Genomic DNA, 21,302 nt, shown 5'->3' with positions numbered 1-21,302 from the left:
AGCGACGATGAGAATTGAGGCGAAGTGAGAAGGCAAAGAGGGTGACTCAAATGCTGATGCTCTACATCTACGTCGGCATCTCTCAGTAACTATGTTGGCGACTTAGGCTTCGCGCTTGGTGACTTAAGCGATCCGCAACACGTCGATGGCGATTATCTTTGCAAGCACTCCGGAGCACACCTCTAATCGTCGAAGCGTTACCCAAATGCCCCTTTCCGCTACCACATCTTGCTCCCGAAGCTTGATGGTGAACCACAACACAACTGCGAGGGCCACACGTAGTGGTAGGGTCGCTTTGCGTCTACTCCACAACCCCATCCTTTGGCTCTAGCCTAGTAGGATAGCCTCCACCCTCTCCTCAACCACCCCGGTAGTTGCTTCATGGTCGTCCGTTGAGGATCTATAGGCTTCTACGCCCGAGGTGTCATCGTGGACTCAGAAGTGGAGAGGCAAGAGCTAGAGGTCGAGGAGGCCACGAAGTACGAAGGGGAGGCAACGGGATCAGGATCGCAGAAAGCGTAAAGGGGGCAAACCCACCGTGGACCTACACCGAAGACGTAACAACTAACGTTGAGAGAGTGGCAAGTGGCATAAGTGACCTAGTAGACGTGATAAGCCACAAGGAAGTTGGCGTTGTGGATGGACACGTTACAGGCCCAACAAAGGAAGGTCGTGTTTGGCTCGACAACTATGTCGGCACCGACACAAATGTAAAGCAGCAAAAGGGCCACTCAACATCTGCATCGATGCCAACGCAGATGCAGAGCAACGCCGCTCTATGTCATCATCTTCTTCTCCCTTTGTCTCATCTCTCGCTATCGCTCTCTCTCCTCATCCACAATAACTACTTATGGCCCCTAATGGTGCCGCCATCTGTCATCATCGAAAACATAATTGAAACATTAAAATTATCTTTTTACCCATCATTTTTTTGCTTCCATCAATAAAACCAATGACTTTAGGATAAATCGAACTAGATGTTTTACTTAAATTTTTGAAGTGTCAAGATCGCGATACTAAAAATACCTAACTATGAGAGATAATAGATAATACGTAATTAATCCACTTATACGTTAGGTTAACAGATAATACTTAATTAACGCACTTGTATGTTAGGTTGCAAGTGAATTGGATTTGACGTTTCCAATTGAAGACAAATACTCCCAACGTATAAATTGCTTATAAAGTATTAAGCAACAGATTGGCATCAAAAAGTTGAAGACTGGCTTAACAATTATTCTCCACAATTCAAACAAATAGCATCTACACTACCATACGACACAATCGTGCTTGATAATTATAACTTTTCCAATTTGTCCAAGAAGGAATATATTTATTGTCAGGTACACTAGAATTGTCCTCAACATTCATATACATTTAGACCAACTGAATAGAGAATGTCAATGAATAAAAGCTTAGATACGCCAAACACAAGAATTCATTGTCAAAATAGAATGCTTATGATCAAACATGTTTGTCCACGGTGGATACATCCATCAACAGGTGGAACAGCACATTCCTCCTACACTTACAAAGCAGATAATAAAATTGCAGTGCTCTTTAACCTATCCATACATGACATAGTGAACAATATATCTCTGAGATCTTCCCGTTCTCCATCTTGGTGATGCATAGCTTTATATCAATAGAACATGGTTTCATCCACAATTAATCCAGCATTGAGAATATTCAACTATAATTTTGCCGGATGTGATGTTGAAGCATAATTTATCTGGTAGTATAGGCAAACAGAATATAGACATTTATCTGGAAGCTGCGAGAACCGCCCAAAGCACCCAATAAAAAACAACTCTAGTGTTATCAGGATCGATCAGCTACAGGCTACAGACTCTTCAATATGTACATTTACAAATGCAGGCTTTCTCAGGAGAGTTTCCAGGTCTAGATTGTCGATCCAGATTGTCGATGGGTAATCTCTGCCAATAAGGCATTACTGCATTTTTTACCATGTTTCTATACCACTTCTCACCCTTATTGTCCTCCAACATGATGTTCACTCTTTGACCCTCAAGATGTGGTGGTGCTCCCAGCCTCAGATTTGCAGAGAGGGCAGAGAGCGTTTATCTTCAGCCATTTATCCACACAATCCTTGTGGAAGAAGTGGGTGCATGGAAGTTCACGAAGTTCATCATTGTCAACATATTTAGCCAGGCATATGCAGCAAACCTACAAAAAAGGCAGAGCAGACTGAATAAACCAGACAATTAACATTGATGCTAAATTATTTCGGCAACAATATGGGCATCTATGATCATCATCATTGCTACCACAAATTTAGGCGAATGATCATGCTCACAACAGATCCATAATTTTTTGCAGATACAACTGAATGATGAATATGGACACATGTCAAGAAATACTTACAGCATCTTCGTTAGAAACAAATCGCTCTCTGTCAGTGCCAGGAGCCAATATCCCACCATCACCCTGACCTTCTGAGTTACTTCCGGACTCATCCCTAGCCCGCCGCCGCTTAGATTTGAACTTGTACGTTGGCAATGCATTTATTGACTCAGATGTAGCACCTCTGTCATGGCCCATATCCTCTCTAAAGCCCATGACAGAAATTATGCATGGCAAGCAGCAGCAGATAATTGCACACAGAATGAAAGGCATGGCATATCCAATACAGCTGAAAGTAAGGAACACTATACATAACCTGTAATTGAGAAAATATACATAATCAAATATCGATAACTGTATATGATTGAGATGTGAGTATTAACATATTCAAACCTGTACATATTAGGTGCATCCTCGGAAGAGGCATGCCCACCAAACATCCACACATTTCCAACAACAAACCAGACAGCAAAGAAGCAATCCAAAGCCATCTTGAAATGATCCACAAGTGCATTAATCCTGCAAAAACAGCAAATGAAATACCAGAATTAAAAAGAGTAAATTCTGAAGAGTAACTCAACAAAATGAAAAAAGAAATGAAGCTGCAGTTGATTACAATATAGAAAGTAAGCCCACAATATATACTCACAAAACATGACATCACTAATAGCTCGAATATGCATTGGTCTCAATTAATTAGGTCACCATGGAATCAGTACTTAATACAAGTGAAACTGCATAATAGTACGGACAGTTCATGTGCTTTAAGGATCTCATTTTGCAATTGGTTATTTCAATGTCTGTAGCCCAAAAAACAGTTACTAAACTGATTCACCGCTTCCATCTAAGTTTGTTGATCTCCCTCCCAAGTTCCTTCCGCCTGTTTCTTCACCTGAATCTTCCAGTTTGAAATTTCTTATTATATGTTTCTCGGTAAGGTTTTAAACCTACAAAGATCATATCTTATAAGCATAACACATGATATACTTTTACACACTTCATGTAATTCTCAACTCTCACACACATTGAATTCCAACTAGCATGTCAATAGAAGTACAAATAATATATATATGTTACCCTCACTAAGTGATATAATTTGTGATGTCTATGCTTTATAAATATGATAAAAAATACGCTCATGTTTTCAACCTTTAAAGTTGAAATACATGCTTTACAAAAATGTTATTTATAATGTTCTACGAAATATTAGTTGAGCATGCATAAGCATCAATGTCTATCTTAAGCATATTTTGTAGGCAAAAGACATGATCCTTCGGGGCAACAAGCTAAAGTGTGCTAGCGAACTTAAGTATAAGGTTAAATTATGGTAATAAGCATGCATATAGCGACTAAAAATGATAGTTCAATTTTAATTGGCCTTAAGTGAATCTCAAAGCTTAAATGAGTCTGACCATGATTAAAAGGAAAGAAGTTTGAGTTTCAAACATCATGTATATCTAGGATAATATGCTACCTAGGCATGGATTGAGTAATGAAAAATTAAATGGAGATATAAATAAAAAAGGAGTGTTATACTAAAAATTTTGAGATACATAAGTGAGATTGAAAGATGAGTTTAGACCAAAAATGTCATCTTTATCAAACCAAATTAGACTTTGTTAAAACATTAAAATTATATTAGTAAAAAAAAATTGAAATAAGGTCTAAGAGTATTGAACCCTAGACCTCAAGGTAATCTCTTAAGCACCTCTACCATATCTTGGCCTTATCCTCCTTACCCACCTGATAACCCACGATCCTCTCTCATTCTTCAGTCATTCTCTCAACTTTCCATTGTCTTCATGGAGACCAAGAAACCCAAGCTCTAAGAAAGATTGAGGTAAGAAAAACTCAATTCTTCCCTTGCTATCTTCTAGTTATCTACAAAATTTCATGATAATTCAAGATCGTTTGATCAGCTAGAATAATGAAGTAAAATTTCTTCGCGGAATTACGCGATGGTTTGGTTGATACTAACTAGTAATTTGATTATAGAGTGAATTGTTGAAAAATTGATAATAGAATTTAAATAAATTTTTTAGTTGAGTATAGTTTATTTAATAAGGGATTTTATCAAAATTTTCTATGAATAAATATTATTAATTATTATATATTAATAATTCAAAAAATAAGGTTCTTAATCAAGACATCTCATGACTCTATGCTCCTAATTTGGTAAGTGTACTATTACCTAACACACTTAATTATTAAGGAACGTGGTCTTTCACTGGCATATTTATTTTTAAGTTAAATCAGATAAGTATAAGTTTAATTCACTACAAAATACAAGTCATATAAATTATTGTATTTATAATGTATTTTGAAAAATATATCTTGAATGATATAATTATCGTAAGTTAGAGATGAGCTCAATATTAATGTACATATTACGTAAGCATAAAAATATATGAATTGCGATAAAAATGTATTGTGTGCATATATATATAATGACGTACAGTTTAAAGGGGTGCACGTGTTTTTTATGACACGTGCGAACCCATGCCAGTGCAAATATGGACGATGATTTGTGGGCATTTTTATGTGTATAAATTTTAGACATGTTATGTGTATGTTTTTCATTTAGTTAGAGATTATAATTATGCACATGTGTCAAAATCATTGTATATAAGGGAAATCGTGTCACTTGATTTAGTAAATTAGTATGTTTTACTTTTAAGATTACCTACTTTTCCACTACCTTCCTATTAATAGCAATAAAAGATCAGAAAAATAACTTCCTATTTTAATCATGCATGTACGGGTGAGACTAAGAGTAGGGTGTTACACTTAGCAACTTAATTTCTTATCAATGTTCTTGATTTAACTAGAGATATTACCTTGTATGAGCTTAATAGTAGGAAAAGCTCCATGTAGCCAACCCCTAATAACTCGGACATTACGGCTTATTGTTGTTGCTGCTGCAGTAGATATAGCCACTTAATTTCTTATAGAAGCTTGTTCATTTCATTTACTTCAATAATGTTGACTTTTGTAGATAGAAAAAACAAAGAAGAATACAAATTATACTATCTTGTCTTTAGACTACCTAGGGAATCTGCATTGGCATTCTTGGCACTTTTGTGTTGCTAGTTACTGCAAATGCTCCTGTTTGCGCTCTAATTTAGGAGGCTGAGAATAATATTAAACTACAACTGTCCATACCATCATCAGCACCATAAAAACTGAACAGGTCTAAGTGAACATGCATGAGAACTTGAACATTGAACCTATATCCATTCGATACAATCTGCACCAGTACCATGCTTATAACACATTGCTATCTCTAAAATTTCTGGTTTGATCATAATCATACACATTCATCATCATCTACAGTCTAGGTCGGTGATTGGCAAGATAACTAAATCCAGCTAATGTAAGTCCAAACAATTATTCAATAAGCCAGGCCTGTGTCAACCAACCTGCTGATGAATGAGGCCTAAACCCTTCTTATCTCACTATTGCTAAAAGTGCAGTTCAGTTTGTAAACTAGTGACTCAGGGAAGATTCAAATGGAGGAGTCCTAAATGCTAATGCAGAAGTCCACTTTAACCTCGAAATTAGAAAAGTGAGTTGGAAAAGGAATGAATGATAGATACACCTACTAAATCCTACTAAAGACTAATTTCCTGGTAAAGATCTTCAAAAATCATTATAGGGTACCACAAAATTAAAGAAAGCATATATCTAAGAATTTCCTCCATCTTTACAACGTAAGATTATTTCTCAATGCTTACCACTCCCCAACCACCCTCCCCCCTCCCTTACTTTTTCGTTTGTATCCCATCCATCATCATAAAGATAAAACCAGCAAAGCATAGATACAAATCAATAAAAAGAGGTGGAACTGTGAGAAGACAAATAAAGTGGTCTGCAAGGATTGGATAATAAGATATGTAACATGGAGTTCACATGAATTAATTTATGAACCTTTTTTTCTGGGAAATCACGTTCAACAATTCTCAATTTTTTTCTGGAGAAACAAATGATCTTCAATGTATTCTATTCCCATTTCTGGTCAATGTCATTTGCAAAGCATGATAACTTTGACTTGCATATAACTCTTTTTTTATTATAGCTTCTACCTTATAAGTTTTAGCTGATAATTATGAAGTTTGTAAAAAATTCTCTTTCTTTAAGCTAAATATATGTCACCATTCCATTTGCACTTTCCATGATTAGACCTGTCAACCTCCCTGGCTAATCAATTCCATCTAAAAAGAAATCATCCAGGAAAGAAATCACTAACAATGGTACACACAGATTAGTTCAATCTTCTATCAAGTGACAATCTGTGGTACAAACAATGAGCAAACCCAACAATTATCTTTTGTGAAAATTCTGATGCACATATCCAATACAAAGAGAAGCAATCAAATTTCCAGACATTGAGATCTAAACAATAGCAGCAAAACTTGAAAAAAGAAAGATCTCAAGAGCTAATATTAAATTTCACCAAAATTTTAACACCACATAATACAAATTGAGGCAGCAATATGCATGTATGACAATACTCAAACTTATCTTTGATATGAAGCAACTATAGCACATTATTTTGTCAAACAAGTAAGCTCAGAGCACAAAAAACAAAGAATTTGAAAGAAGTAAACAAGCATTTACAATGCCCATATAGGTATTTCATGCAACAGTACCTTGTATTAGCAATTACCATGTCTTGTCCGACTTGTGCTATGGGAGCAACGGCATTGTCACTTTCTCGCCCTGAGGCTTGAGTAACAAAACTAGTTGTATAAGCACTGGATTCAGGAGGGTTGTTGTGAGTGGTTCTCTGATTTGGGCGATCGGACTCTTGCGTAGATCCCTGGCCATTGCGATGAGTGTAGCGCCAATATAGATGGGGAAGATTAGCAAAACAGCCTATTGTATAACCTATGATCCATTCAAATAATGGAGCTTGTGGATGTTCATATCTCGACAAGGAGAGCACGATGATAGCGGCTATAATTTGGCTCACATTAACAACAAGTTCAACTGAGATCCACAAACCCGAATTTAATGGGCTTCTACCACGTCGACCATAATTATCACCTCTCCTAATTAGGGAAGCATTTCTGGAATTAGCAGCATCTGGTGATACTGGAGATGCTTGCAAGACATGAGGAGTTGTGTTGGTTGAATTTCCATCCAGATTATGTGATTCAGAAAACAAATTATCCACATCTCCATTAATGCCTCGTGGTACATCAATTATGTGTTCATGTCCATTAGAAGTAGCTGCCCGATCCATCAGCAAAGGATGCCTGTCAGTCTCACCCTCACTATGTAGTTCCAGAGAGGGAACAGCCATCAACATTCACCACAGCGAGTGAAAAAGAAACTAGCATAGGAAAGTAGCAATAAAAAACATTTAGCCACTTTCCTATGCGTCTTCTTGAAAGACAGGTGGAGTATATTTCACAGAGTCCAAGGCACAGATCTGTGGCAGCAACAGATAATTCCCAGCTTTGACTTCAGATCAGTGAGAATCTGATACTTTGATGAATTATATTTCTTTATCTTGGAACTATTTTCTTTTCAACTATCGTAAATAGCCTTTGAAGTTTGAAATGAGAACTGCAAAATGGGACACATGTTGTTCATACAAATAAAGTAGTTCATAGATCATGAAAATGTAGCTGAATCAACCTCAAAAGACAGTGAAATCTAAGGCTTAAAATAATTAATTCCTATGCATGGAGAAAATATTTTCTTTAAAACTCTGAAATTTGGGATCATAAGAGCAAGGCCAATATATAATACAGTCAGATAATATACATCACGTCCTTCTTCTGGAATACAGGTAACCCAATTGTAATCCACGAATGCTCATCAATCTTTTAAATACCTAATGCTGGAAACTATGGCATGCACTTCGAGGATTAATACCAACTTGATCATACTAAGGTAGGCGGATCGGGCCTTCCTCAATATCATTCCCTTTATGTCATTTCCAACCAAAATATCTCGATTGAACCGTTTCATTGTGCTATATGACACCAAAATCCGTAGTCTTTCCCACAATTTTAAGAACGTCGACTCCATCAAGGCACCAAAATGACACGATAAAAAGATAAAACAAAGGAAAATTAAGAAGAAGAACAAGAAATAACCTGCAGCTACAGTACATCGTCAGAAACACAGGTCTAATCAACGGGAAATTTCCAGGTCATCGACTTTTTCCAACATCCACACAAAAACCCTAACCGAAGCATCCAACGGCAACAAGGAAGGAATCATCAACAAAACCATGAGGAAGCGAGCTCAACAACAATCCACCAAGATTCGACCACACACCTCGAAATCAAGGGGCGCCTCTACAATTAAAGACAACAGAACCAGAGAGACCGAGGAAGGGAGGGATCGGAGACCGAACTCACCCGGCAAATCGCTATTCCTTCGCCATCAATTGACTGCGGCCCGTAACTCGATCACGGCCTAAAGCTGCCGGCCCTTTTTTATATATTTTCGATCGAATAATGGTAAATATCAAAGACGGTGCCTTTGAGGTCGGAACTCAGAACCCGTTCCGTTCTCACCCGTCGAAGCTAATCCTCCGTCGGCAGCTAAGGAGGAACAGAGGGAGGTCGACGTGAGGAGGAGGCGGAGGAGAAGGGAGAGGAGCGGATCGGAGGAAGGGCAATGGGGGCGTCAGCGACCGCCCTCACGCGGGTGGGTCCATCGGACGATGGAAGGGGCTAAAGGACACGAAGGAGCGCCGCGCGCCGGCCCGTGCTGAGCTTGGCCAACGCACGTGACTACCCAAACTGGGCCGCGAAACTTCGGCCTGTAATGGGCCGGTGTACCGACACTTCCTAAACCGAACCGCCCCACTTAAACCGGTCGGGGATCAACCCGGGTAGAACGGTAGGCACCGGAGTCGGTTCAGTATCATATAAGATCATGTTATTATTCTATTATTAAAAGGTAATGACTAGGAAATAATTTATTTTCGAGTTATCGTGTCTATTCGATCGATTTAAATTGTGTTATAGTACCCTTTTGATTGGATTTAGGACGGACGATTTGAAGTGGACTATCTGAGCCCTCTAATTTTTATTATTTTTCTATGATAATTAAGAAAGGTTTAGCTTCCAAGTTTTGTTTAATCCATGTTGGTTGTATGTCTTGTTATATCACACATTAATCAGAATTTGTGTGTATCGGATACATGTCCACTCGTATCACAATATCTTTTGAAGTGTTCTTGTCGTTGTAGGTCAACTCTCTCCTAACTCGACTGGTCATTATTGATATGATACGAGGAGTTCAATTAGTCTTGTTCAATGATTAAAACGACAGAAAAGGGCAAGTAAAGAACAGTCTCTTTGAGTAGAAGCCAACGAAACTGACATGATTTGTATCTTATGAATTAAATGGCATGTGGTGTTCTTATGTTGCTGTTGCCCACAAGTTTTCCATAAGTTTCATTAATGGTTGCAAACTACATGTCATTTAATTAATAAGGTATGACATAATCCTTTGTTACGCCTCTCTCTCTCTCTCTCTCTCTCTCTCTCTCTCTCTCTCTGTGTGTGTGCATGCTGTAGATCATCTTCCCTACGTAATTAGCGAGACTAATCTCAGTTCAAGTCAGAAAAATGCCATTTCTTTACATTAATGCTACCAGGCTTTAATTTTATAGCTTGGTTTTGGTTTCATCAGATAAAATTTGAATTGCAGATATTGTTTTAGTGATGGAATAGTCAAATATCATTTGGGGAGAATTCAGAAGGTACTTTCATTTGCTATTGCTTGATGGATGAATTATATATATTTTTTTTGTTTAAAAATCCTTTTTTTAATCTTCATAGAGCACCTTTTACAGCTTGATCTTTTAATTTTTATTAGATCCAAGAAAACATTTTATCATAGCTTTATACATCCAATTTTCATAATAGAATATTTTAGAAATAAAATATATAACTCACATGCTTAATCTATTATTCTGAAAGAAAACTAAAAGAAATGCTGCTATTGTTATGATGTTGTTGTTGATTTCATTTAAACTCAAACATTAGGAGTCATCACAATCCGAAACAAAGTCAAATTCAAACCTATTGTCAGTCTGAGAATGCAGCAAACTTCGTCCTCATTCAATACTCACAACATCCAGCGAAGCTTCTCCCTTTTCCACAGACATCATGATGTAGTTATATGTCAATCTCTTAGCCTCTGGAAGAGGAGAGGGAGACATTATGGGGTAGATAGATCTCGCTTTTAGCTTACGGAGGACATGATTTGCATCGATTGAGGTTTCGTCTGAAGTGAAGATTATGGTTGGCAGTTCAGAATGCCTTCAATTCAAACACGAGTAGAAAAATGGTCATACAAGTTATATATGTCATTACAAGAATATTTCTTAACCTTATATGTCATTATATATATATATATATATATATATATATATATATATATATGGAAGGTTTATCTAAATTTTCATAAATAAAAGTACATTATTTCTAAGATCAAATTTATTAAACATTTAATGAAATGCTCAACTAAAAAAATGATATTATTACTTTTTATCCAATAGCTGATGGAATGGTGTTGAGGAGATGATTCATATTCTTAATAAACTATGAATTATATGAGAGAATCTTTGATAAATCATGAGCTGGATTCTCACCGAATCTTTCAAGGATCTAGAAGACCACTGTATACTTCATTACCTTGTAAAGTATAGAGACAGAAAACCTGCCCCAAATCTTCTTTGAGACAGTCATCCCCCAGCTGAAGTTTGTGTCCCTGCAAGTTCATGAAACAGCAAAACTATATTGAGGATTGAATGCTCTCGTCATCAGTATCCTAAAGAACAAACACAGAATACTCAGGAGGATAATTCACACCTTGTCCGATTGCTAGTGTCTTCGATCTCAACTATGTCTTGTGAGAGATCTGTGTCGGTTTGATAGATTTCTACTGTTGGCTAAAAGCAGTGAAGATGGCTGGCGACGGCGCAAATGAGGGGCGTGGATCGTTTGAAGGATAACATCGACGGCAGACATGAAGTCGCATAGAAGAATTTAGTGTCGCGAAAACTCTGTACACGTAATTATGCGGGTGGGTATGGCCGCGTACGTGTATAAATACGGTGGTGGGTTTGGCTCCCTCCACAGAACCTCTGGCTTTGGAATTTGGGAGGACGACAAGAAAGGAAAGGCTTGTCCTTTCTGTTTCCCTCCATCTCGATTCTTCTGTCACGGAAGGTGGAGGCAGTTCAGACTGTGGAGGAGGAGGAGGAGGAGAAGGGAATCTAGGAGAATCTTGCGTGCTGATTCGTTGCCGGGTGCAGGAACCTGGTGGAGTCTCTTTGCCGCTTGAGTCCTCTGCCTCGCGAACATCTGAGGTCATCGATACCGGATCTGTCTTTCCAATTCTGTTGCTTTCTTCCTGCATATGTGCTTTCTTCAGGAATGGTTCTGCAGTATGTTCGATTGTAGTCGGATTTTTCAGCGGTGTCTTGGGGTTTTTGGCTTCGACTTCATCATTACTTTATGAAGTTTCTTTTCTTTTTGTTGATTTGTAGGGGGATTTCGCGAACTACGATTTAGGTATGATGCGATGTGAGCTAATGTTCTTGCTGAGTGACTAACAGATGGATTCTTGACAGCCGGATTGCGTTTGGTTTTTTTTTTGTATTGAAATGTTTGGGTCGATTAGTGGAAATATTTAGTCTTTTCCGAATTCCTTTCGGTAAAAATTGTCGGAATTATTCAGTTCGTCCGTGGTTTGATTTTTCTGGACATTAATGGTTTAGTTTGGAAGCTGGTCAAATGTTTTTGACACTCGGTACTGTTAGATTGTCCAGTTTCCTCTTTTTTTTTCTCTTGATTTCTACGGGAACATTTGTCGCCTTTGGTGAAGTGGTGGTAAGATGTTGTTCATGAGTTGATGCATGAGATCTGTAAACTTTGTTGGGTGGTCTCCCGCCCATGACTTTGGTGGGACACATGAGAGTTAATTAAAAACTCTAAACCTAATCAGTTAGATGAGAAAAATCTAAAAGGTAGCCGTAGCAGGAAGAAAAGAGGCTTTCATCTGTGAAGAAGAAAGATTCAATGATTGGTGAGTGAAATTGATTTTGATTGGTATGATTTTTGGTATATTGATCTGGACATCATGCTCTCTGAATTGATCGATGTAGATCTTAAAGATTTCTTCTGCTATTCAGTTTTTCTCTCTAAAATTTTGAAATTCATCTGAGTGCCTGGATTTCATATAATATTTGATATTCTCTAATTAGTCCAGGGAGCGTGAACTTTATAATCCCATTATTTTATAGTGAAAGTTTTATCTGGTTTGTAGGTGGTTTTTCCTCTTCATATTGAAGGATTTTTTCACATAAATCTTGTCTCGTTATTTGCTTAGTATTTTATCTTTAATCTGATTAACTTGTACTGTTAGATTATTTATAATATATTTGGTGTTACATTATATCTTGTTTGATTCACATAAAGAGAAAAAAAAAAAGATTTTGGTGTTTGTCACTTCTGCAGATTCAGTACTTCATATCTAATCTTTTCCCAACAAACTTTGATCTTCCTGTGCTCACAAAATTGTCTTTTTTGACTTCTTGTGATCCTCAATTCAGACAAAAGTATCGGAATCTTTTGTTATCCGTCATGCTTGCTTCCACGAAAGTTTCGGCCTTCTTCCCTGTCCCATCTTCCTCCTCTGTGGTCTCAGCAAAAGCATCATTGAAGGCCGTCACCGACAGCCCTGAAAACTTGGACGTCCGTGGCATTGTAGCCAAGCCTATTTTGTCATCAGGCACCATGGAGGTCAAGGCACAGGCCCAAGCTCTTCCAAAGGTTAACGGGACTAAGTTTGGCCTGAAAATCGATGCCCAAAAGATTGAGGAAGATGCTCCCTCAGCATCGAGGACATTCTACAATCAATTGCCGGACTGGAGCTTTCTTTTTGCTGCCATAACAACCATTTTCTTGGCCGCAGAGAAACAGTTTACCCTTATTGACTGGAAGCCCAGGAGGCCCGACATGCTTGGTGACGCATTCGACCTTGGGAAAATAATGCAGGATGGATTAGTTTTCAGGCAGAACTTCTCCGTCAGATCATATGAGATAGGGGCAGATGGAACAGCTTCTATAGAGACTTTGATGAACCATCTACAGGTTTGGTGGTAGATTACTGCTTGGTTTCACATATATTAATGCTTGCTCTTATTATATATAAAAATATATTATGCAGGAAACAGCCCTTAACCATGTAAGAAGTGCTGGGCTCCTGGGTGATGGCTTTGGTTCGACACCTCAAATGAGTAAGAGAAATTTGATTTGGGTTGTGACCAAGATGCAGGTCCTTGTAGAACAATATCCTTCCTGGTATGTTCTTTGTCTAAGCCAGTACGTTTGCTTTTCTCCTTGATTTGTGACAAAAATAATTGGTCTTGAGTGCCTTTTTTGTCTTTAGCTTGAACTATAAGCAAGTTCATGAATGCAAGAAATTTTCTTTAGATCTGAACATGTATGCTTGCTGCTTGTCTGATTCTGGCTACTGTAGATTTTCTTCACTAAACCATAAGCAGAATTTGGTCTGAATGATCTTTTCAGTTTTCAAACTCTAGTTTGTTCTGGTATATGCTGTCATCATTCTTCTTGGATCACTGATTCATAGAGTGAAAGCTGTTGCAGTAGCAAACTAGAAAATTATTATTGTGTTAAAAAGTATAAATTGACTGAGTTATTGGACCAGTTAAGGTCTTGATAATGAGTCATTTATAACCTTATATGTGCTATGTGCCAACCTTTACTTCCTTTCCCTTCGAATCCTGCACTATGTTGTTGGTCATGACTGCTCTGGATTTTCAGCATCAGCTGCTAGATTAGCTCACTCATTTTTCTTTTCATGTTTATAATTTATAAATGAGGGAAAATATATGTTAACTTCTTATTAGAAAAACCTTCTATCTTTGAACTCCTCTGTTGAGGTTTTGTTATGTTGTTCAAACTCTGGTGTCACCGGTCGATTATGATGTGTCTGTAACAGATTTTGCTTCAAGGAACAACTCTGCAGAAGTTTGACTTGATCAGGTCAAGTGGACAACCTTGATCATTTTCCATATATGTTGGACTTATAGCTTCTTAATATTTCTGACCAAGATGATTGAGTTGAACTTTTAGTACCATATTTCATTGCTTTCTTTAAACATATTGTTTCTGTTGTTTAGGTTTTTATTTCATTTTTTGTTCCTTCCAGGGTGGATCACCATTGCTTGATCGAGCAAATTGAATTATTATTTATTTCTTCTACAGAAACTATATAGTATGAGAACTGTAGTTGTGCATTGTTTTTGACTTTTTGTATTTCAGGGAGGATGTCGTTGAAGTAGATACATGGGTGGCTCCATCTGGGAAACATGGGATGCGCCGTGATTGGCATGTTCATGACTATCAAACAGGTCAAACTGTTCTCAGAGCGACCAGGTGTATATATGTATTTAACGTTCATTGAATTTGTTTTGAAGATGTTGTTCGGTGGTTCAAAAGTTCACAAGTATGCATCTTGTAGTGTCCATATGCAAATATTGTTCAGCTTATTTGACGTTTCCTGGTTTTGGTCTTCGCCTGCAGTGTGTGGGTAATGATGAACAAACAGACTAGGAGATTGTCTAAACTTCCAGAGGAAGTTAGGGAAGAGATAGGATCCTATTTTGTGGACCATGATCCTGTTATAAATGAGGATAGCAGAAAGCTTCCGAAGCTTGAAGATAATACTGCAGATTATGTTCGCAGGGGGCTGACTGTAAGTCTGCATTCTGTATCTTTGGTTCTTATTTTCTTTATCAGCTTGTTTCTGTTTGTGCCGTACGAGTGGTCTCCAAGTATCTTGCTTTGCTACTAATTGCAGCCTCGATGGGGTGATTTGGATATCAATCAACATGTGAACAATGTCAAGTATATTGGCTGGATCCTTGAGGTAATTTAGTTGACTTATGAGCATATAGTGGGCACATTTGGGTGGGTGTCTTATCTGATTATTGTAAGAAATAGCTCATTGCTATGGCGAACTAGGTTGATTCTTTGTTGAGAAACTAAGAAGAACTAGGTTGATTCTTTGAAGTGATTCTCTTAAAAATGTTTAATTATGTTGAAAAATTCCTGACCAGCATTGCTATGGCTTTTAAAATTGAAACAGTTGAATTATGTTGGATCATGTTGAATATTATCCATTTGCACCTAACAGTATTAGATTGGTGGACCTGCTACAAATACATTGGAAGCATGATCAAGTATTTGTGTAGTTCTAAATGATAACCCATGTTTTCTCTTTATTACGCAGAGTGTACCAACCTCAATCTTAGAGAGCCATGAACTTGCAGGCATGACTTTGGAATACAGGCGGGAATGTGGGAGAGACAGCATGCTGCAATCACTCAGTGCTGTCTCAGACAAGAGTCCTGATGGTTCACCGGATGCCAGCATCGAGTGCCAGCATCTTCTGCGTATGGAATGCGGGGCCGAGATCGTGAGGTGTCGAACAGATTGGCGGCCCAAATGTGTGCAGGGGCTTTAGAAAACGAAGCCACTTGGAGCCGGGAGTGCATGATGGATCAATCAATGGATGGGTTAACTACTGATTTCCATCATCCACTGGGGCAGGATGGAGTCAGCTAATTGAAGCCCTCTTTCTATATCTCTTGCCCTACTGCCAAATACCAATCTCTGTAGAAAAGAGATGGAGATCGTATAGAATTGCTCGTGTTATTTGTTTGTTTCATTTTATTCACCCTCATATTTGTCCCTTGCCAATAAGATTTTCACTTTGGAGTCATGTCGGTGTCTGCTGTGTAATTAATTGTCATTGTTCATAATTTGTTTCTTCTGAAATCTGGACAAAAGACATATACTATTCAAGTGGTCTGGTGGCTTTCTGCAGTTTGAGCTCCTCATTCTGGCATGTGGGTCTAACAAAGAGGTTAGAAGCCTGTCACTGTGAAAAAACCTGCGATTTGAATTTGTTGCTTACTTTTGGTAATGGCATTCCAACAAAAGACAAAGATATAATTTTAACGTTCAATTATAGTGACGAATAACGGTATCACAAATAATTATTGTAGATGAGGAGAATCGTTCTGCATTTACATCGATGTCGACCCTTTTGTTGCATTATATCTGCGTCAACGCTAATGCAGATGTCGAATAATTTGTTGCTTACTTTTGGTAATGGCATTCCAACAAAAGACAAAGATATAATTTTAACGTTTCAATTATAGTGACGAATAACGGTATCACAAATAATTATTGTAGATGAGGAGAATCGTTCTGCATCTACATCGATGTCGACCCTTTTGTTACATTATATCTGCGTCAACGCTAATGCAGATGTCGAATAATCCTTTCGTCGCTCATTATACTTGTATATTCAGAGTTACACGTGATCTTATGAAAACCCAACGATGTTAAGAATCGTCTCGTTCATCCATTTTTCACTCGTTTGGCGCATAAACATTCCCAAACCTAACCATGTTTTATCCCAGTCAATCTCATGAAGTAATCGAGTTAAAAGGGCAGCATAACCAAGATTTTTGTGTATATAAAAGGAGAAAAAAATATGGATGAGGAACAATATACTTTTCGAGATTGTTTGTATGTGTTTCAGGTTTCATACAAGAAGCTCTCACAGATTACAATTGTATAATAATTCAGCTGAAATTTTTTTTCCAAAAAGAAGAATAGATTACTGCAAAGATCTAATACAGGCTGATCCATGCTCTCCTCAGAGCACAAAAAGGATGCCAGCACAGAAGAACAGCCAATCCTCCATAAACAGGTGGATTTAGAAGACACAGCAAAAGGTGCTAAGTTAGCATGTTACGTTCTCTGAAAATATGATAAAATTTATAACCCGCAAAACATAAAGAAAGTTACAAAATACTCCTGAAGTAGTTGAGTAGGCTCCATGGTGGTTCCTCCTCTTTCACAAAAGATAATTCAGCTGAACTTATACAGCACTACCAACAAGCTGTGTTGGGAATTACATTATCTTTCACTATGGAAAATCCAGATTGAGTACAAGAGCTAGGGCAAAAAACACATACAGAACTAGCTAATTCAGTTTGCTTCTGGATAAGGATACAAGTTTCTATCATGGTAGACGGACCGGACTGCAAAATACATATAATAGTGAAGGAAAGAATTATTGAACATATGGTTAGAAGATATACATGCATGTAACAGAGGTAATCAGTGTTGTTAACAGTATTGACACTGCATTCACAGCATTGTTGTCTAGTATACTTGCTCCAGAGATCTTAACAACAGTCGGACCCTCATTTCCCACCACCTTCATAAGGAAACCAGAGTTCACAGTGAATATAGATTTTGACACATTATTTCCAAGAGCTTCGATACAAACAAAAATTGAGAGAGAGTTTTTGACATAGAATCTGAGTGAGACGAGGAATCCAGATTAAAAAAACATTCATGTTACCTTCTTGCGGACTGTGCAATACCCGCTGAATTGAAGCGTGGCACCCAAAAACGAATCAATCAGGCTTCCGAACAGCCCAGCAGCTGTAGCAATGGGCACAACAAATAGCTGCCTCTTGGCTATATCTGCAGAACATTCAGTTGTAACCATTCCAACTAGGGCAAAAGCCACCCCAATAACAAAGCCAGCTGCCACAGCTGCTAGAAGTCCATGTACAGTGACACCACCATTCGTACCTTTTCGGACTTTCTAACAAGAGAAAGATGTGATAAATAATGACTATCAACCATCAGACACTAAAAATTAGAAGAGAGCATCAGCTTTTATAAGGTGCACAAATGTAAACATCAGATGGCCAGTGGAACAAAGAATCTTTAGCTGGAAAGAGAAGAACTTCATATTGTTCTGTTGTGAAAAATAGTAGCTTATACTATAAAATTTTTCACAATTATGTCATAAACATCCCAAGATCATCTCTTCTAGGTGCATATAATTTTCTAGCACAAAGAAAAATCCCCACAAGTCATGCTCCAAGTTTTAATTGTAAGACAAATAACGTCAAACTGGATTCAAGGATAACCATGAATAGTTTAACTTGGTTATAAACCAGAACTAATTTGATGGTTCCGAACATAGGTGACATGGATGCATAGTGCATTAGGAGATATTTTAGGTCTCAAGAACTGTTTCAAAAGTCCCAGAAAGATATCCACATGCCTGACATGAAGATTAAAAGTCATCAGATATCAAGATTAGCTCAGGAAAATTTAAAAGACGATCAAAACATTTCAAGTATGATCAATAGGCACTCACAAACCTTCAATCGTTTACACGAAACAAGCATGACATGACCAGTCATACATCTTACGATGAAAAGCAACAGATTAACCATGCCATAGTAGAAGCTGCATTAAGGTGAAAACCGCAAAAGCTAGAAAAATCTCTTCTTTGTTTCAGTCAGTCATTCACATTTATTATAAAATAAATTTTAGGAAATAACTGCATAAGATGTGGTGATTAAAATATGATAAAAAATATATATTCATACCTTGAAGGTTGTGATTAGTCGTGGTTGTGCACTGCTAAGCATTCCAAGTTCAGAAGACCAAGTATCCCCATTACAACAGGCATAATGCCCAACAATACCTCCCAAAAGTGCAGTTATTACAGTTGAATCTTTAGAATCCAAGCACCTATCATGGCCTTGAGTTATTCTAGCAAATATCACCACCAAAATAGTTGCTATTATACTATTTGACAGAACTTGTATCCTGTAAAGTAGAATTAGCCAAACCTGCATTAAAAAGCATGGCGAGAAATTTGCTGAATGGATCATTGATGCAAATATCACACAATTGCAGTCTGGTGCCATAATTCAAGATATGCCCAACAGTGATATCGAAATAGAAATTGCTGACTTCTGTAGACTTAATATTACTTAATTAACTAAAATCGTAAGTGCAAGAGTCAGTTCAAATTTGAATTCTAAAGTTTTACAAGAGAAAAAAAATCTAGTTTATCCACTTCTTGAGGTCAGTAAACTTGAAAAACATAGGGTACATAGACGATTATCATGCAGAATAAGTATGTGCATTATGATCTCTCATGAAAAGCTACTAAATGATTAAGGTATCTAAGTGTGTCATGTATTTCAAACAAGTGCTGGAATTTGGGGATTGGTGACAATTATTCTGTTCTTAATATACTGTGTTAAAGGGAAATCTCATTAGAGCATCATGGCTTTCGTATTGATTCTGACTAAGTCTTCCTGTCCCTTAATTCACCATCGATCTAATGCACTAAAGGACCTTTTTTTAGGATGTCCAAAGCACCTTACTTGAGCTTCCCTTATTTTATAATGATCGATACGACCTGAAACTTTCTATTAATTAGTCATTCCATTTTTATTAACCACCCAACTTCATTCAGAGATGAAACAGATAACAACTCAAATAGCATATGAAATAGTTGATGAATTTGATGAAATTCACAAGACAAAAGTTATTCAATCAATTACAGTATAATGTTCTCATATAGCCACTACCTGAAATAAAATACGGAAATACAAATTTCGGATAGCTAGCACCAAGCTAGAGGTCATTGTGCTAAGCTTCTAGTGTAGGACATGCGGCGAATGTTAAATGTAGGAAAAAAAGGACATCAGGAATAAGTCCATGATTCCAATGATGAGATTTCCCAGGTAGATTTGTGCTTGTGATTATCTAATAGATCATTAGCTTATACTGGAATTCTTCTCCTCATATCTGCCAGCGAATATAGATCAGATGGTTTCTGTGTTAACTGATAAGAGATGTCAGGATCTCGTTAAATCATTGTAAAACGGATCCAGCTAGATTTTTAACTCACATTATATATGCTTCGCATATATAACAATCGATGATACCCAAAAGTTGAAATTACCCTGATTTCCATAATCATCTACTAATAATACTTGTATCTTGAGATACCTTAAGAAAAGATTCAAAGATTTCCGAAGATGAAGATGTAATCTTTGGAACGAAGGTCCATAGATGTAATCTTCAATAATCACTTTTTTTCCGTCATAACGCTAAAAGAAAAGGAAATTATCTGGGCTTAGGGTAGCTTCCGGAGATTCTTTCTCGCAACACCGGCTTAAGAGCTCAGAAAACTCACCAGTTTCGCTGCCCTCCCTCTTTGAATTCCGCATCAGTTGCCCTCTTCTTCGCCTCTCCAAGCCTCGTGACCTTCGAGGACGTCGAGAAGAACACCAGAAGCAGAGCCGCGAACCTTCGAAGATCCCAAAAAAGACGATGAAGTAAACGGCGGATCATCAGAATTCCACATACAAAAAACCGAACGAGGATCCACACCTATAGCCGGCCAGCATGTGGATCACCATGATAGGGATCCCGACGAGGACAGCAGAGGAGTCGACGGACTTGCGTTTCAGCGCTCTGGCGGCGACCGAGAACGAGAGCAACAACGAGAACCCAAGGCGGATCAGGAAGCCGTCCATCGTCCTCTTCGTTGCCTCTCCGTAGGATTCGAGATCGACAGTTAGGTTTTCGTGGGGGAGGAACTTAGGGTTTGGACCAAAGAGGGGAATCCGCAGGCCGTAGTATTAGTACGCGTCGGGAGATCGGCTAAGCAGATTCCCTGGCGCGGACGACGACGTAAACGGCATGAGACTTTATTTATTTATTTATTTATAGTTATGTTCTTGCCAATTATTTTATTTGTATATACATTTTAAATTGATTATTTTCTTTCCATTCCTATTGTTAAAATGAAATTTAATCACAATTAAATTTAAGCTCGGGATAGATTCGTGTAAGAAAATAAATACCTAAACTACATTCAAATTTGGGTATCTACATAATTGGATTTTGATTCAAATATGAAATTCATATTGCATTTCAATACTTATATGTAAAATATAAGTAGATCATTTTTTTTTGTCAATCCGACCATAAAAAAATTAAATTTTGATAAATTTTAATTGAGTTTCA

The 21,302-nt window shown here is 37.6% G+C and overlaps 3 protein-coding genes across 6 annotated transcripts; 1 reads left to right on the top strand and 2 right to left on the bottom strand.

Annotated features, from left to right (window-relative positions):
* Positions 1-1,391: 1,391 nt before the first annotated feature.
* On the bottom strand, positions 1,392-9,034 carry LOC135641521 (E3 ubiquitin-protein ligase At1g63170-like). Its single transcript, XM_065156914.1, has 5 exons — positions 8,739-9,034; positions 7,014-7,935; positions 2,758-2,883; positions 2,386-2,680; positions 1,392-2,187 (listed from the first exon to the last, which is right to left on the bottom strand). The coding sequence occupies exons 2-5, from the start codon at positions 7,673-7,675 to the stop codon at positions 2,029-2,031; spliced, it is 1,242 nt and encodes a 413-aa protein (XP_065012986.1). The 5' UTR covers positions 7,676-7,935; positions 8,739-9,034; the 3' UTR covers positions 1,392-2,028.
* A 2,448-nt stretch (positions 9,035-11,482) lies between these two features.
* On the top strand, positions 11,483-16,256 carry LOC135582145 (palmitoyl-acyl carrier protein thioesterase, chloroplastic-like). Of its 4 annotated transcripts, none has more exons than XM_065153450.1 (7): positions 11,483-11,707; positions 12,953-13,493; positions 13,570-13,703; positions 14,691-14,804; positions 14,952-15,123; positions 15,229-15,297; positions 15,661-16,256. In XM_065153450.1, the coding sequence occupies exons 2-7, from the start codon at positions 12,984-12,986 to the stop codon at positions 15,892-15,894; spliced, it is 1,233 nt and encodes a 410-aa protein (XP_065009522.1). In that variant the 5' UTR covers positions 11,483-11,707; positions 12,953-12,983; the 3' UTR covers positions 15,895-16,256. The 4 variants fall into 4 exon arrangements, with proteins under 4 accessions (XP_065009522.1, XP_065009525.1, XP_065009524.1 ...); XM_065153453.1 differs by having other exon boundaries at positions 11,563-11,707; positions 15,701-15,839; XM_065153451.1 differs by lacking the exon at positions 11,483-11,707 and adding an exon at positions 12,302-12,426.
* Positions 16,257-17,346: 1,090 nt separating this feature from the next.
* LOC135640212 (protein PGR-like) lies at positions 17,347-20,948 on the bottom strand. The gene is made up of 5 exons (XM_065154449.1): positions 20,664-20,948; positions 20,467-20,580; positions 18,860-19,082; positions 17,812-18,060; positions 17,347-17,664 (listed from the first exon to the last, which is right to left on the bottom strand). Exons 1-5 carry the CDS (start codon positions 20,807-20,809, stop codon positions 17,533-17,535), a joined length of 864 nt encoding a protein of 287 aa, XP_065010521.1. The 5' UTR covers positions 20,810-20,948; the 3' UTR covers positions 17,347-17,532.
* Positions 20,949-21,302: the final 354 nt, after the last annotated feature.

This window comes from Musa acuminata, chromosome BXJ3-6 (genome assembly GCF_036884655.1).
Source record: "Musa acuminata AAA Group cultivar baxijiao chromosome BXJ3-6, Cavendish_Baxijiao_AAA, whole genome shotgun sequence".
Taxonomy (NCBI): Eukaryota; Viridiplantae; Streptophyta; class Magnoliopsida; order Zingiberales; family Musaceae; genus Musa; species Musa acuminata.
The sequence above is the reverse complement of the archived record's forward strand: the minus strand, read 5'-3'. Positions and strand labels throughout refer to the sequence as shown.